The sequence below is a fragment of the Corvus cornix genome, chromosome 3 (assembly GCF_000738735.6).
Source record: "Corvus cornix cornix isolate S_Up_H32 chromosome 3, ASM73873v5, whole genome shotgun sequence".
Taxonomy (NCBI): domain Eukaryota; kingdom Metazoa; phylum Chordata; class Aves; order Passeriformes; family Corvidae; genus Corvus; species Corvus cornix.
Window position 1 is genome coordinate 36,107,842 of NC_047056.1, and position 12,884 is coordinate 36,120,725.

At 37.0% G+C, this 12,884-nt stretch overlaps 1 protein-coding gene across 6 annotated transcripts in view; it reads left to right on the forward strand.

Moving 5' to 3' along the window:
- Positions 1 to 12,884, forward strand: part of BIRC6 (baculoviral IAP repeat containing 6) — a 173,148-nt gene that overhangs the window by 101,617 nt on the left and 58,647 nt on the right. For 5 of the 6 annotated variants that reach the window (XM_039569826.1, XM_039569828.1, XM_039569827.1 and 2 more), the window contains 5 exons: positions 1,068 to 1,199; positions 3,502 to 3,669; positions 6,205 to 6,378; positions 9,833 to 10,029; positions 12,172 to 12,472. In XM_039569826.1, the coding sequence (XP_039425760.1) occupies positions 1,068 to 1,199; positions 3,502 to 3,669; positions 6,205 to 6,378; positions 9,833 to 10,029; positions 12,172 to 12,472 (972 nt within the window). The remainder of the gene's footprint in view (positions 1 to 1,067; positions 1,200 to 3,501; positions 3,670 to 6,204; positions 6,379 to 9,832; positions 10,030 to 12,171; positions 12,473 to 12,884) is intronic. The other variant, XM_039569831.1, reaches the window with a different exon arrangement.

The window sequence follows — 12,884 nt, forward strand, 5'->3', positions numbered from 1 at the left end:
ACACGTGTTTGTATACATAGAGAGAATGTATGTGTGTGAATATTGAGTCCTAAGTGGCAGTAGTTTCATACTCTTATCTTTTTTTAGTCTCCACTGCTGTCTGACACAGACATAACCAATGTCTTCAGGCACAAATCATATTTCCAAGCAGCCAAACCACATTCCTTTCAGCACCTCACCCACAGGTGACACACAGTTAAAGGTAGCTGCATGGTACTTCTAGGCTTGAGTCTGGTTATAACTTAAAGCTGCTGTGGCTATGTGGAAGCATGTTACTACTCAGCAGCAATTAGAGAATTACTTGGCCATTTTGCTGCCAGTGTTGTACCGTACAGGGTGTGAAATAATCCATTGTCACCAATCATCAGTGATTTAATAAATTAGATTAGGTTTAATAACTTACTTACAGTTGTGATCTACACTAATGATTCAACCAAAATGATTGAACTGCAGTAATCTAATGTTCTCTTAAGCAAACAGCTCAAGTTTTGGTTGTGTAATGTACTTTAGGCATCTTCCAATTTCAAAGGAAGAGAATTTGCTTGAAATTGGATCAGTATGTAACATGAGATACCCAGGCCCAAATACAAGAGCCTATTTTAAAAAGTCTGCAGCTGTCATTAAAAACCAAAAAAGTTTTGGAATTTCTTTTTTTGTTGGATTTTTTTGCTGTTGTTTTGTCAAGATTTTTTGTGGTGTTTTGGTTCATTGGGTTTGGATGGGGATTTTTTGCTTAATCTCAGTTTTGGTTGATTGCAGTGGTTTAGTGGGTTTTTTATTGTGAAAACACTTGACTCATCAAGTAATGGTTTTAAACTGTTACAGATTTAAATTGTCAGAGAACAGAGTTTTGCGAGAGGAAGGGGACAGACTTACTGTAATATCTTAATTCATAGGTATTGACAAGACTATTGCTGCCTGTGTTGGAACTCAGACACTAAAGTAGTTCAGAATAGCCTTGTAAACAGCTTAGAAACTAATAAAATCAACTTAGTATCTTGAAATGCTTTTCTTTCCTCTCTTTTTCTGTTTGTCCTTGTCCTCCCCTGACCCCTGTCCCCATATAGATACACCCAGTATTACAGCTAAGCTAATTAATGAACAGAAGGAAGATAAAGAAAAAAAGAACTATGAAGAGAAAGAAAAAGTTAAAGCAGAAAATGGATTTCAGGACAATTACAGTGTTGTTGTTGCTTCTGGTATGTCTTTCTCTTCTGTCTTTTATAAAATGGATCTTTCTGGTGTTAAAAGTGTGTGTGTGTGGAAGAAAATACCTACCAATAATTAATTTTACTACTAGTGATGGTTAGAAAAATTGTAGTACCCAGTACTACAGTTTTAATGTAACTGACTGTTAGGTAGCAAGGATTGATTCCTGGTGGAACAACTGCCTCTAGCAGATTATAGTGTGACAAATTTGTACCTACATGTATGTGTCAGTGATATCTTCATGGAAGCTGTTGCTAGGGTATTTTACAGCATTTTTTAAAGACACATCTGGAGCTTGGTGGGTATTATTACTTCTACCTTTTTGCAGGAGCTGGTGCATCAGAGTTTAACCACCTCTATACCCAAAATATGCTTTGGAAATAAAATGTATCCACATACTTTGCATAATAACTAGTGCTATTCTGCTAAAAACTGTCAGATGGAGATGTCAGCATAAAACCATGTTATTCCACTTGGAAACAACTAATACTGGAGTTTCTTTAAAAACATTCAGTTTATAAAAAGTAATGTGTCAAACCTTCAGAAGTCTTTCATGTAAACCATTTTCCTGCAGACCTATTGTTAGAGGATATAGATTGAACACAGTAATTTTGCAGTGGTACACAAATGTTACTGTTCAGATGATGGCTGTAGAAATCATTAGTCTTTCAGTTTGAAGTTGATTAATGAACTTCAAACTACTTCCTTTCTATCTATCTTTCTGCCATTGTTGAGGTACCTTAAGCTCGTTCATACTTCATGAAGCATAAAGCAGAGATGCTGATTTCCTTTGACTTTTGGCACCAATATTTCTTAAGCTTTTTATTTCAGGTTTTTTGATGTAGATGTAACTTTAAAGCAATTGTTGAATAGGCCAGCAGCTTCACTGAACTTGGTATACATTTAAAACCCCATAGCTGTGTTAATTACAGCATCTTTATTTGACAAGACATTTACAGTAGGTGCCACTTAAACAAGTTAAACATGTTTTTGTCGTACCTAAAGTATTAACAGGTTCAGTCAAAGGTTTAATAATAAATAAATGAATAAAAAATCTGGAAAGAAACAAAAATATTATGCCAAGCTTGAAGATAGGGCATAGCATAGTCAGCCATGTCATTCCAGTTGCATTGCTCATCCTACTGCCTGATATAGCCCATTCTCTATTATAAAGAAGCAGATTTCAGTTTTTTCTGATGTTATTTCCAGTTTTCTCCAATTTAGCAAGAGAGTTTAAATGTAAGCTTATTTCATTTGCATTTGTTTTTACTACCTGTTTGTCAAATATTTTCGTCTTTTGTCATTATTTTTTCATATATTCTGAGGGTTTTTTAGTGTCCTCAGAATCTCAAGAAGTTAAAAGTCTTTAACTTTTTACCTATTGGTAAAATTAATAAAGGGAGAAGATGGTATTTGCAGCCTGGTCTTCCTGAGGCAAGCTAGTTTAGTGTACTGAGATTATTGGACAATGTCTTGCATATTAGAGCTGCTCCTAATGATCAGCTGAACCCAGAGTGTATTACAGCATTTGAAGTGTGGATGTTGTTAGTTTTGTGTTGGCTCTTGGACAATGATAATAATTGTCCAAGTTAGTAATTGTCTTTGTATCTTGACCTGCTGGCTTTTTACCTTGGTCTCTCACCTGCACAGAAGGGTACATGATTGCAGTATAATTTTGCTGTACCTCAAGTCAGCTTAAGCTGTCTTAAGATAAGGCAGTCTTGCTGTGTAATAACAGTAAGCTTTCATGCAGCTATTCTACCTCCTAATTTTCATGTAGTGATTACTTCAAGTGTTTTGGGGCTAGGGAACTTGAAAAGCACATTTAAAGACACTTTTCATCCCATGTGGTACTGTCAGTACTGGAGCTAAAGTCGCCTTTGTAGGCCAGACAAGCAGTTGTTATCTGTAGTCTGTGCTGAAATGTCTGTCAATTTGGAAGATTTTGCTTTCAGGTGAAAAGACACCCTAAAAAAGTTTTGCTGTGAGACATTCTCTTTAATGAGAGCATAATTGGAATAGCTTTTGCTTTTTTCACGCATGGTATGGTCTATTTATGGTTTGGTTTATGTTTGGGGCTTTGGAGAATGCACAGCCTTTTAACTAAAAATACTGGGATTATATTCAAATTATATTCATTATGTTTTATACATGGATGTTATTCTGGTATTTAATTAGCCAGTGAGGTTAAGTTCTTACTTTTTTTCTATCATTGAAGGTTTTGAGTACATTGTATCTTGGCTGAAGGTATTAAATACTAGAACAACTTGAAATTTTTTACTTCTGTACTAGGTTTGAAATCTCAGTCAAAAAGAGCTGTTTCATCCACCCCGCCACGTCCACCATCAAGGCGAGGAAGAGTGATGGCAGATAAAGTTGGTACTTCTTCCTCAGGAGGAGAATCTTCCAGCAAGACCATTAGTGTTCCAGTCTTTCATCTATACCATAAACTACTACCAGGTAACTTTAATAATACAGTTTAAACATCAAAAATTTTTCAGTGGCTGATATGTGATCAGGAAGCAGTTACAATGGTAATGGGCATTAGCATCTTGGAAGTGTGGAACCTTTCTGGGCTGGTAACAGCTTTCAACTAGAAATAATTTTAGGATCAGCAACTGCAGTGTTGTAGCATCATAGCAGCTTGAAAAAAGTAGCAATTATGTTGATCTCCCTTGAAGTTTAGTACCTCGTTCCTAAAAAAACCTCTCAAAACACTTCCATTTTCACTCACAAATGAAAGCAGGGTGGGTTTGTAAGGTGGCTTAGGTTTTCTTCCATGTGCAAGGCAGAACTGAACTGGTACCAGTGCCCTATTACTTGAGGTTCTGAATGGGCAACCGTCTTGCATTGCTCTCTGAAAGGTTGATTTGCCAGTTCAGGAATATTCTTGAATTCCCTAACATTTGTGTTTTAAAGCAACACCATGTTAAGCAGTTAGTCATGTTCCATGTGTATCAGATACAGTATGGCAAGGTTGCCAAGTTGGTGGCAAGGTAGGCAGGCTCTCTTGCGTAGAAAGAAATTGGTGTGACTTAGATCAGGAATAAAGGACAGAAACATGGGTGAAACACTTCAATATTATGCCAAACAGCTTCTTGTCTGGATCCAGCTAATGGAATTCGGTGGTTAACTTCTGATCAAAGTAATTTTCACCCAAAAAACCCCTAAATTTGAAACTTACTATCAAATTACCAGCTTTGGGCTATCCTCTGGCAATTATTGGCAGGATCACAAACTTGCATTAAAATATCTAAAATTGGTAAGCAAAACCTTGTGGGATGAGTCCTGTGATCGGTGTGCCATGATGGATGGTTACAGGCTTTTCCAGAGGGGTAGGCAGGTCAGGCGAGCATCAGGCACAGCATCGCCAGCCGGGCAAGGGTGGGGATTGTCCTGCTCTGCTCTGCACTGGGGCAGCCTCACCTCGAGTGCTGGGGGCACTTTTGGGTGGCACAATATAGAAAGGACATAAAGCTGTTAAAGAGAATCTAGAAGAGAGCAATGAAGAGGGTGAAAGGCCTTGAGGGGAAGCCGTATAAGGAATGGCTGAGGGCACTTCGTTGGTTCAGCCTGGAGGAGAGGAGACTGAGGGCAGACCTCATTGCAGTTACAACTTCCTCATGAGGGGAAGAGAAGGGGCAGGCACCAATCTCTTCTCTGTGGTGACCAGTGACAGGACTCGAGGGAATGGCCTGAAGCTGTGTCAGGGAGATTTAGGCTGGATATTAGGAAAAGGTTCTTCACTGAGAGGATGGCTGGGCATTGGAACAGGCTCTCCAGGAAAGTGGTCACAGCGCCAGCATGACAGAGTTCAGGAAGTGTTTGGACAATGCTCTCAGGCACATGGTGTGACTCTTGGGGCTATCCTGTGTAGGGCCAAGAATTGGACTTTGATCCTTGTGAGTCCCTTCCAACTCAAGATAATCTGTGATAGTCCTATTCTGGAGATGAGATCAAAACCCAGTGCCCGTTTTCAGTATTTAGCTGTCTTGTGATGGTCGTGTAGACCATTCTGTATTTGTTATCTGGTCGTGTCTTGCACAGCAGACAGTTGTTACAAAAAAATATGCCATGCAAAGAAAATCAGCGATGGGGAAAAAAGGGCAGAAAACTTACTCACTTGTACAACGGCAAGGTATTTTTAATTTTTGTTTTTCTTAAGACACAATCTTCAATTGAAGAAACAGGTTGTTACTGAAGAACTCTTGGGTGTTGTTTTACTTGGTTAAATACAGTCAAGATGAAATGGACATGCTATTTATTATATGATCCAACTCTAAAATGTTTCATGTGTAAATCTACTTGTTGTCAGGCAAAATTTTTCTGCATTGAGAGTAGCTTGTAATTTCAGGGAAGAACATATTTGTAACCAACAAAGTGGCCAAAATCTGAGTTTTGAGTAATCAGTTTGGACTGTATTGCATGTGCATTTCAAGTCGACATCGCTGTGGAGAAAAGTAGTCCTGGGCAGTGCTCTTCTTTTTTTATTTTTTCTGCTGAGTTCTGCTGTCTTGACACAGGAGTAGTGAGCTATGCTTGAGATTAGTAGGACTGAAAAAGAATTGCAGGTTTCTTTGTTTTCCACTTCTTCCAATACCATTCATTTTACCTTTGGGTCACACATACCTCTATGCCCCCACAATCCAAGGGTGATGCATAGGTGGTGTTTAATAGAAGGGGACAGCCAGTACCAACTTAAAATGCACATCAATTTACAGCCTTAGCCATTTACTAAATATGCCAAGTGCTTGTGCTCTCAGCACAGAGCTGCCTTAGGGAATGTTGGCATAGATCTTTTTGATGATTGGTTCCAAACTGATGGGGCCCCTTTTCCCAAGAGGACAAATGGTGAAATTAAGGCCTTAGTTTGGAGCCAGATAATATTTAGTCTATTTGGCATCTGCGGTGCAAGTAATGAACAGGACCTGGATATGTATGTTAAAATAAACCAATCAGAATTTTCCTCTCTGACTTGATGCCATTGTTGTCTAGGTCAGCCATTACCAGCTGAAATGACACTTGCCCAGCTGCTGACTCTGCTGTATGACCGTAAACTCCCTCAAGGATACCGATCAATAGATTTGACAGTTAAACTTGGTTCCAAAGTAATCTCAGATCCAAGCTTATCAAAAACAGACTCATTTAAACGTCTTCACACAGAAAAAGGTGAGTGTTCTTACTTTTTCGCTATATTCCTTTTTAAAATGTTTTTATTTGGGAAAAAAATTGCTTTGATTTTCTTGATGAGAAAGAGGAGTTTTCTGTATTTTCTTGGATGATTTTCCTGAGCTATTCTTTTCTAGACAAGAGCTAAACTTCACAATAAAGTACAAATTCATTGCCTGTCTAAATTGTATCTATAAGATGCTCCAATATGGTTGTTCTGGTTTCACTTTTCTTTCTTGATTGTAATGTTGCATGTGATACAATTATGATTGTATAGTTACAGTATATTTTATTTCTTGACATGTATATCAGTTCTCTCTAGTAAGTGTTTGTGCTGATAACCAGGGCAGATTAAGTAATACAGAAGCTCTTTGAAACCATATGAATTAGAAAAGCCTGGGAAATTTTTTATTGTGGCAGCTTTAGGTACCAAATGCTGCTTTGAAAATGGGGATTTCTCTCAAGCCCATCTAAGCAGGTCTTATAACTCCAGCTATAAAAACATGTATCAGTTTTTAACATTTTATAATATGATATATTTCTTGGTAATACTTTTGCCAATTGCTTACTATCTACTTGCTGGAGAAGGGAGGAGGTCTATCCCAGGAATTCTAAAATGTTTTTGTATCATTTCTTTAGGCAAGACTTATAGAAACGGGACTTTGAAATTAAGATAATTGTGATCTGCTGATCATCAGCCTGCTGACACAGCATGGAACTCCAAAGTTAATAATTCAGTTATTTTAAGACCGGGACTTCTTTTAATGACTGTTCACTTTATAGTCTGTTTCTAGAAAAGATAAGAAACAGAAGCGTTGAAAAAAAAAATTTGTGATGTCTCATTTGAAATAAGCATTTCATGACTCCATGTAGTATCTGGATATACATATCTGTCACACTATTGAGAGACCTATCTCTTTCAAATAATACTTTTGTTTAGTTATGCTCTTTATTTAAATTCTAAATCTACAATAAATATTTTACTATTTGAATAAAGCTCAAATTTTTAGAGAAGGTTCAGTAGTAGTAGAGCTGCATGTGAAGACATAAAGGCCCTCTGAACTTTTGTTAAGTTACTGGGCACTTTATTTTTTAAACTTGAGACAAATACTTTTGAAAATTTGAGTTTTTCATTACAGATCCATTGATCTGTGGTGCTATACAGCAAAAATTAGTTACATTCACAGTCACCACTCAGCAATAATGAAGGTCAGAGCTACTGCCTTTTTATGACTACTTTGTAGAATCTAGAGAAATCATTCTTACTTATCAGTATTCCTTTACTTGCTACTTAAAGTAGACTGGGGGTTTTTTTACACCATCCATGCTGTATAGATTTTATAGCTTCACAGGTGTCTCTAGTGCTGCATTTACTACTACCTGAGGAAAAGTGCCATTTATTAACTTTTTTTTCTTTGTGCTTCGCTGCCACTGAGATCAGCAGTTTTCCACAGCTGAAGTGCATGACTTCACTGAAAACTTGGAAAATATTTACGGAGGCGAAATGGCTTAAATTGGGTTATAAGAAGGTTAACCTAAGCAAGGACTTGAGAAGCATGTTTAAGTGTAACTCCTTGTGTGAATTTGAAGATGATATTGTATTTGCACTCACAATGAAAGGATCTGCCTATAGCCGTACTCACTGAGAACTTAGGTGTCAAGTGTGCTTTTCCAGAGAAGCAGCTTTCTGTGCATTGTCAGTATCTCTGTGTTCCTAATTTCTTGTTTTCTTCCTTTGGGAAGGTTTACAGCTTTTTACACTGCAAAACTGAGAGTTGAGGGGTTTTTGTCAAAATCTTTATTTTAAAACCATCATTATGAAGGATGTTTAACATTTCTTGTGGTCTGATCAATTCATGCCATTGCAAGCAATTGAATTGCAAATCACATTCAGCCCAGTGAGGTGGAATCCTCCATATGTCTGCTGGAAGGCAGTTCCTTGCTGATAGCAGCATGTTTGTGACACCCTCAGCCGCTATCTGTGGGGAAAAAGAGCACTTCCACAGAGGAGATTTCTGCCTGTGTCCTTAAGAGCAGTAGACATCAAAGCTGTATGTACTGAAAGTGTTAGGCTTGAATGTTTTCTTACAAGGATTATCCTGCTTTGAAAGTATCTGTCACCTTTTCTTTGTCTGTGAAAGACTTCTTCAGACAGACAGACTTCTCATAGTCTGTGTGTTTGAATTAGCATGAATTGATGTACATATTCCTACATATCTCTGATCTAAGCTTATTCAATCTTACACTTTGATCGTATAGTTCCAAAGCACTGTGATCCTCCCACAGCATATCCATGATGTCCTTGTAAAATGGTGTTTCTTGCATGTTTAAAAGTTGAGAATTAGGATGGGGAAAGACCTGCTGTTTCCTATTCTCTTTCAAATTAGAGAAGAAACAGTTTTAAAAGATGAAATATCTGTTAAAAGATGCAGTGTCTGCTGTTTAAAAATTTTTTCATAAGAAATTTGTTTTGGTAGCTGCACGAGTTATTCTTTAATGTGCTTCTGTGTTTTTACAAGTATATAATAAATAATAGCCCGTGTGCTGTGTATTTGGAGTATAACCATGGATTATTGTGGGTGTCAGACTGCTCACAGCAAAGAGATACTAAGACCACTTTCTCTCTCCTGCCTTTTGACGTGGCTATACTGTGAAGACTTGGAGGACCCCTGCATTATATTGTTTAATAATATAATCTGCAAATCAGATTTTTAGATTAAATATATAAAATATATAAAATGAAGTTTGCCTGTGGCAATTATCAAAGAGGGTTTATTTTTGGCAATAAGGAATTGTGGTAAGGTTCAGTATATTCTGTATATACCTGTGTGCATCAGTGCATAGAATGTTGATTTTTTTTTTTTTTGTCTGTTGTACAAAATATTAGGGTGCTTAGTCATAAACTGGGAGGATGGAGGCAAGTAGAAAGTTAGAAATCCAGATCATGATCTTTTTTCATGAGGAAGAGTAGAATTAAATTTCACAGCTTTCACAGAGGGACATTTTGACACCTCACAGAGAGGAGATGTGAGAAGCAAAACTAATTTAAGGTTAAGATTATCTTTCCTTTCTTCAGCTATAAACTATTGGAGAGTAACAAACCTACACTTAACTTCTAGATGAAAGGCATTGTTAAAAGGTGTCATTACTCCAAAATTAGCAAAGTCTTGAAGGCATAGATCAAATTCTAATAATACATAGAATTCTAATAATTAACATGTAGCCCTGTACAAATAATGATAAGTTTGACATGGATCTGCTGTCACTGGCAAAAGGTACCACTAACACTTTTATTTTCTTCTGATATTCTTGCATTCATTCATTTCAGATTCTTGGCTCAGTCTTTGCTTCAGAAGAAGCCACTACTTTTGACGCCCACTTTTAAGTGAAGACAAAGAGATAAACACAGTACTAATGATATGTATTCATTTCCTTTACGTTTGTGTTTTTGTAGAGCATGCAGATTTACTGGGACCTTGCCCTGAAGATGAAGCCATCAGTCCTGGGGATGAGTGTATGGATGCAGTTCTAGATGAATCACTTCTTGAAACCTGTCCCATTCAGTCTCCCCTGCAAGTTTTTGCAGGCATGGGTGGATTGGCTCTTATTGCAGAGAGACTCCCTATGCTTTATCCTGACGTAATTCAGCAAGTGAGTGGAAAAAAATAAATGTCGGAAAACACGTTGAGAGTATTTTGTTTGTTTAAGGACAGTATTTTCCTTATATTTCTCTATGGTTCAGTTTAACTTCTCAGTTACGTGGGGAAGCTACTTTAAAATAGGCAAGTGCCTAACTCCACAGCCCTGTCCAGTTATACATGTGCTTCCCTGTCCGTGTCATAGACTGCCTGAGTAGTCAGGCCCTTGTGGGACTAAAGCATGAATTGAGGGTTGCTGTTTGCCTTGCTTCTGTTAACGTGAAATACCTTGGAGGGTGCAGTAAAATAAAGTTGCTGATGTACTGTAAAGGCATACTTGCTTATCAGTCAATTGCTCATGTAAGTGTACCCTCATAGATATTTTTATGGTTAAGTGAAGTTCAGTTCTCAAAGCCGATAATGTAATTTTATTATTATAAATAACGGTATCATCTTAATTAGATTTATATTAATAAATAATAGTTACTCTTTATATACTTATATATAGATAATTCCTCTGGATGCACTGATAGGCATTTCGAAAGTGTCAGTAGTGGCATTAGTGTGGAATTACTCCTTTGGCTGCTGTTCTAGGTACACAATACTAAAAAGGGAAAAAATAACCTGCGAATTATTCATATCGTATTTGACTATATTTTTAAAGTTTTTGGCTGATAGTCCTAACAGGAAAGAATATTTATTCCCTTTGAACCTGAATTAATCATGACTTAAGGGTGCTGAACAGCACCCTGACTGTCAAATTATGGCAACCATAAGAACCCTGTAGTGAGACTGGGTAATTAGCATGCATCCTTTGTAAATAGTTCTACAAAAGCCTTAGGGGTGTAGTACCAACACAGTTCAAAAATTACAAGTTAAGGAAAAGTATTTACATAAACAGTGTATTACGAATTCCAAGAGGGATAATGTGTACTCTGTATTGAAGAAAACTGAAGTGTGGAACTCTGCAACATGTGAAAGGTAACATATGACCATGAGAAATTTCATTCCTTTTTTTCCTTATTTTTCTATGGTGCTGGGAACTTAATGTCTTTTCACAATTTCTTAGCTTGAGATATATGTTTAGATTCAAATACTGAATAAGAATTCTGTGATCCATAAAAAAAATTAAATACAATAATACCACATAGACTGTTCAGAGTTAAGACTGATGACTTCTCCAGATCCTTAATTCTTTAATTTGACTTTTATATTTCTCCAAGTCACTGGTACTTCTGATTCTCCTAATGTGAAGATAATTGGAATAAATGCTGCAAAACATGGCTTTGACTTGAAATTAGGAATTTGGTATTCTGGATAAATTCTGTAAAGGCTTTTTATATTATTTTTTTCCAGTTTAGATCAGTCTGGTAATAAGTACTAAAATTCTAAATATGATGGAATCAGTTTATCTGAATAGCATGAAAGCCTGAAACCTCTGTGATGTTTAATTACGAGAGGCACCTCGGTGTTATAATTTCATTTAAATTGTTTGATCGTGTCTTGGGGCACTGTACAGCTACTACCCTCTTAAGCTCTGATTCCCATCATAATGCTTGACTGCACAGTCCTCTGGTCATAAAACAGACTGTTCTGTTAGAGTATAATAGTAATAAAGCCTGCCAAATCAATCAAAAGCTCAAAAGGATCACAAGTTGCTACAAGACTGCTAAGATACCTGAAGTTATTCCTAGTTTTTAAAGCCATTATGATTAATTTTTCTTCTTTTTGCAATATGTAATTAAAAATTAAATACTTATGTTCACATTGTTTAATGTTAAAAATAAAAGGGTCATTTCTTATTTAACAGTCTGCTATATAAACTAATCTTGTATTTACTTCAGAGTAATTTGTGTCTCTTACGCCTCTGTATTTAAGCAACACACTTTAACTGAAGATTTTAGATAGGCAAAATAAGTTTGCTTGCTTGTGTAGGTACAACTTCCTAGCAGTGTATTGAAAATGCAACAAGTACGCCCTTTTCAGCCATTTAGCGTGGTCCCTGTATGTGCAAATGGTAGAGTATTTCATGTGACTTCTTTATTGTGTCCTACATTAAGATTGCATGTCTTTTAGATCCTAACTATAATAAAATTTTTGTCTAAGGGTTTAACTGAATGACCGCCAAATTTCTTTGTTGTTTCTGTTGGTTAAGGTGAGCACTCCAGTGGTTACGTCAGCCACGCAGGAAAAACAGAAGGACAGCGATCAGTTTGAATGGGTTACCATTGAACAATCAGGGGAATTGGTGTATGAAGCACCAGAAACAATCGCTGCAGAACCTCCACCGATCAAGTCAACAGTCCAGACTATGTCTCCCATACCTGCACATTCTTTGGCTGCCTTTGGTTTATTTCTCCGTCTCCCGGGCTATGCTGAGGTGCTGCTAAAAGAACGGAAACATGCTCAGTGTCTGTTGAGATTGGTGTTGGGAGTTACAGATGATGGTGAAGGAAGTATGTGCTGTAATTATTACCTTTCTTTATAGACAACAGCTAGATCATTTTACTTAAATTTATTTGCACTGTATTGTTTTTAGCAGGAAGTTAGAATTGGTTTGTGCAGAACTGCGTTGCGGGCATCTTTGATAAACTCTTGTCTCTATTAAATTCTGTCTGGCAAAGTTTTATCACAATCGTCAGTATTCAAGGGTTCTCATCTCATGTCAGAGTAATTGTAGAATAAGCGCTGATAAAACATACAGTGACACTGTCAAGATGACTACTTTCAGACAGATTGGTCTGAGTAGCTGGATATGCTTGGCTAATTGAGCAAACATCCAATAATTCTGCAACCAAATGCAGAATAATATGGATAAGAGAAAAGCTACAACAGATGGAGAGTAAACCACTGAATAATACTGTTCTA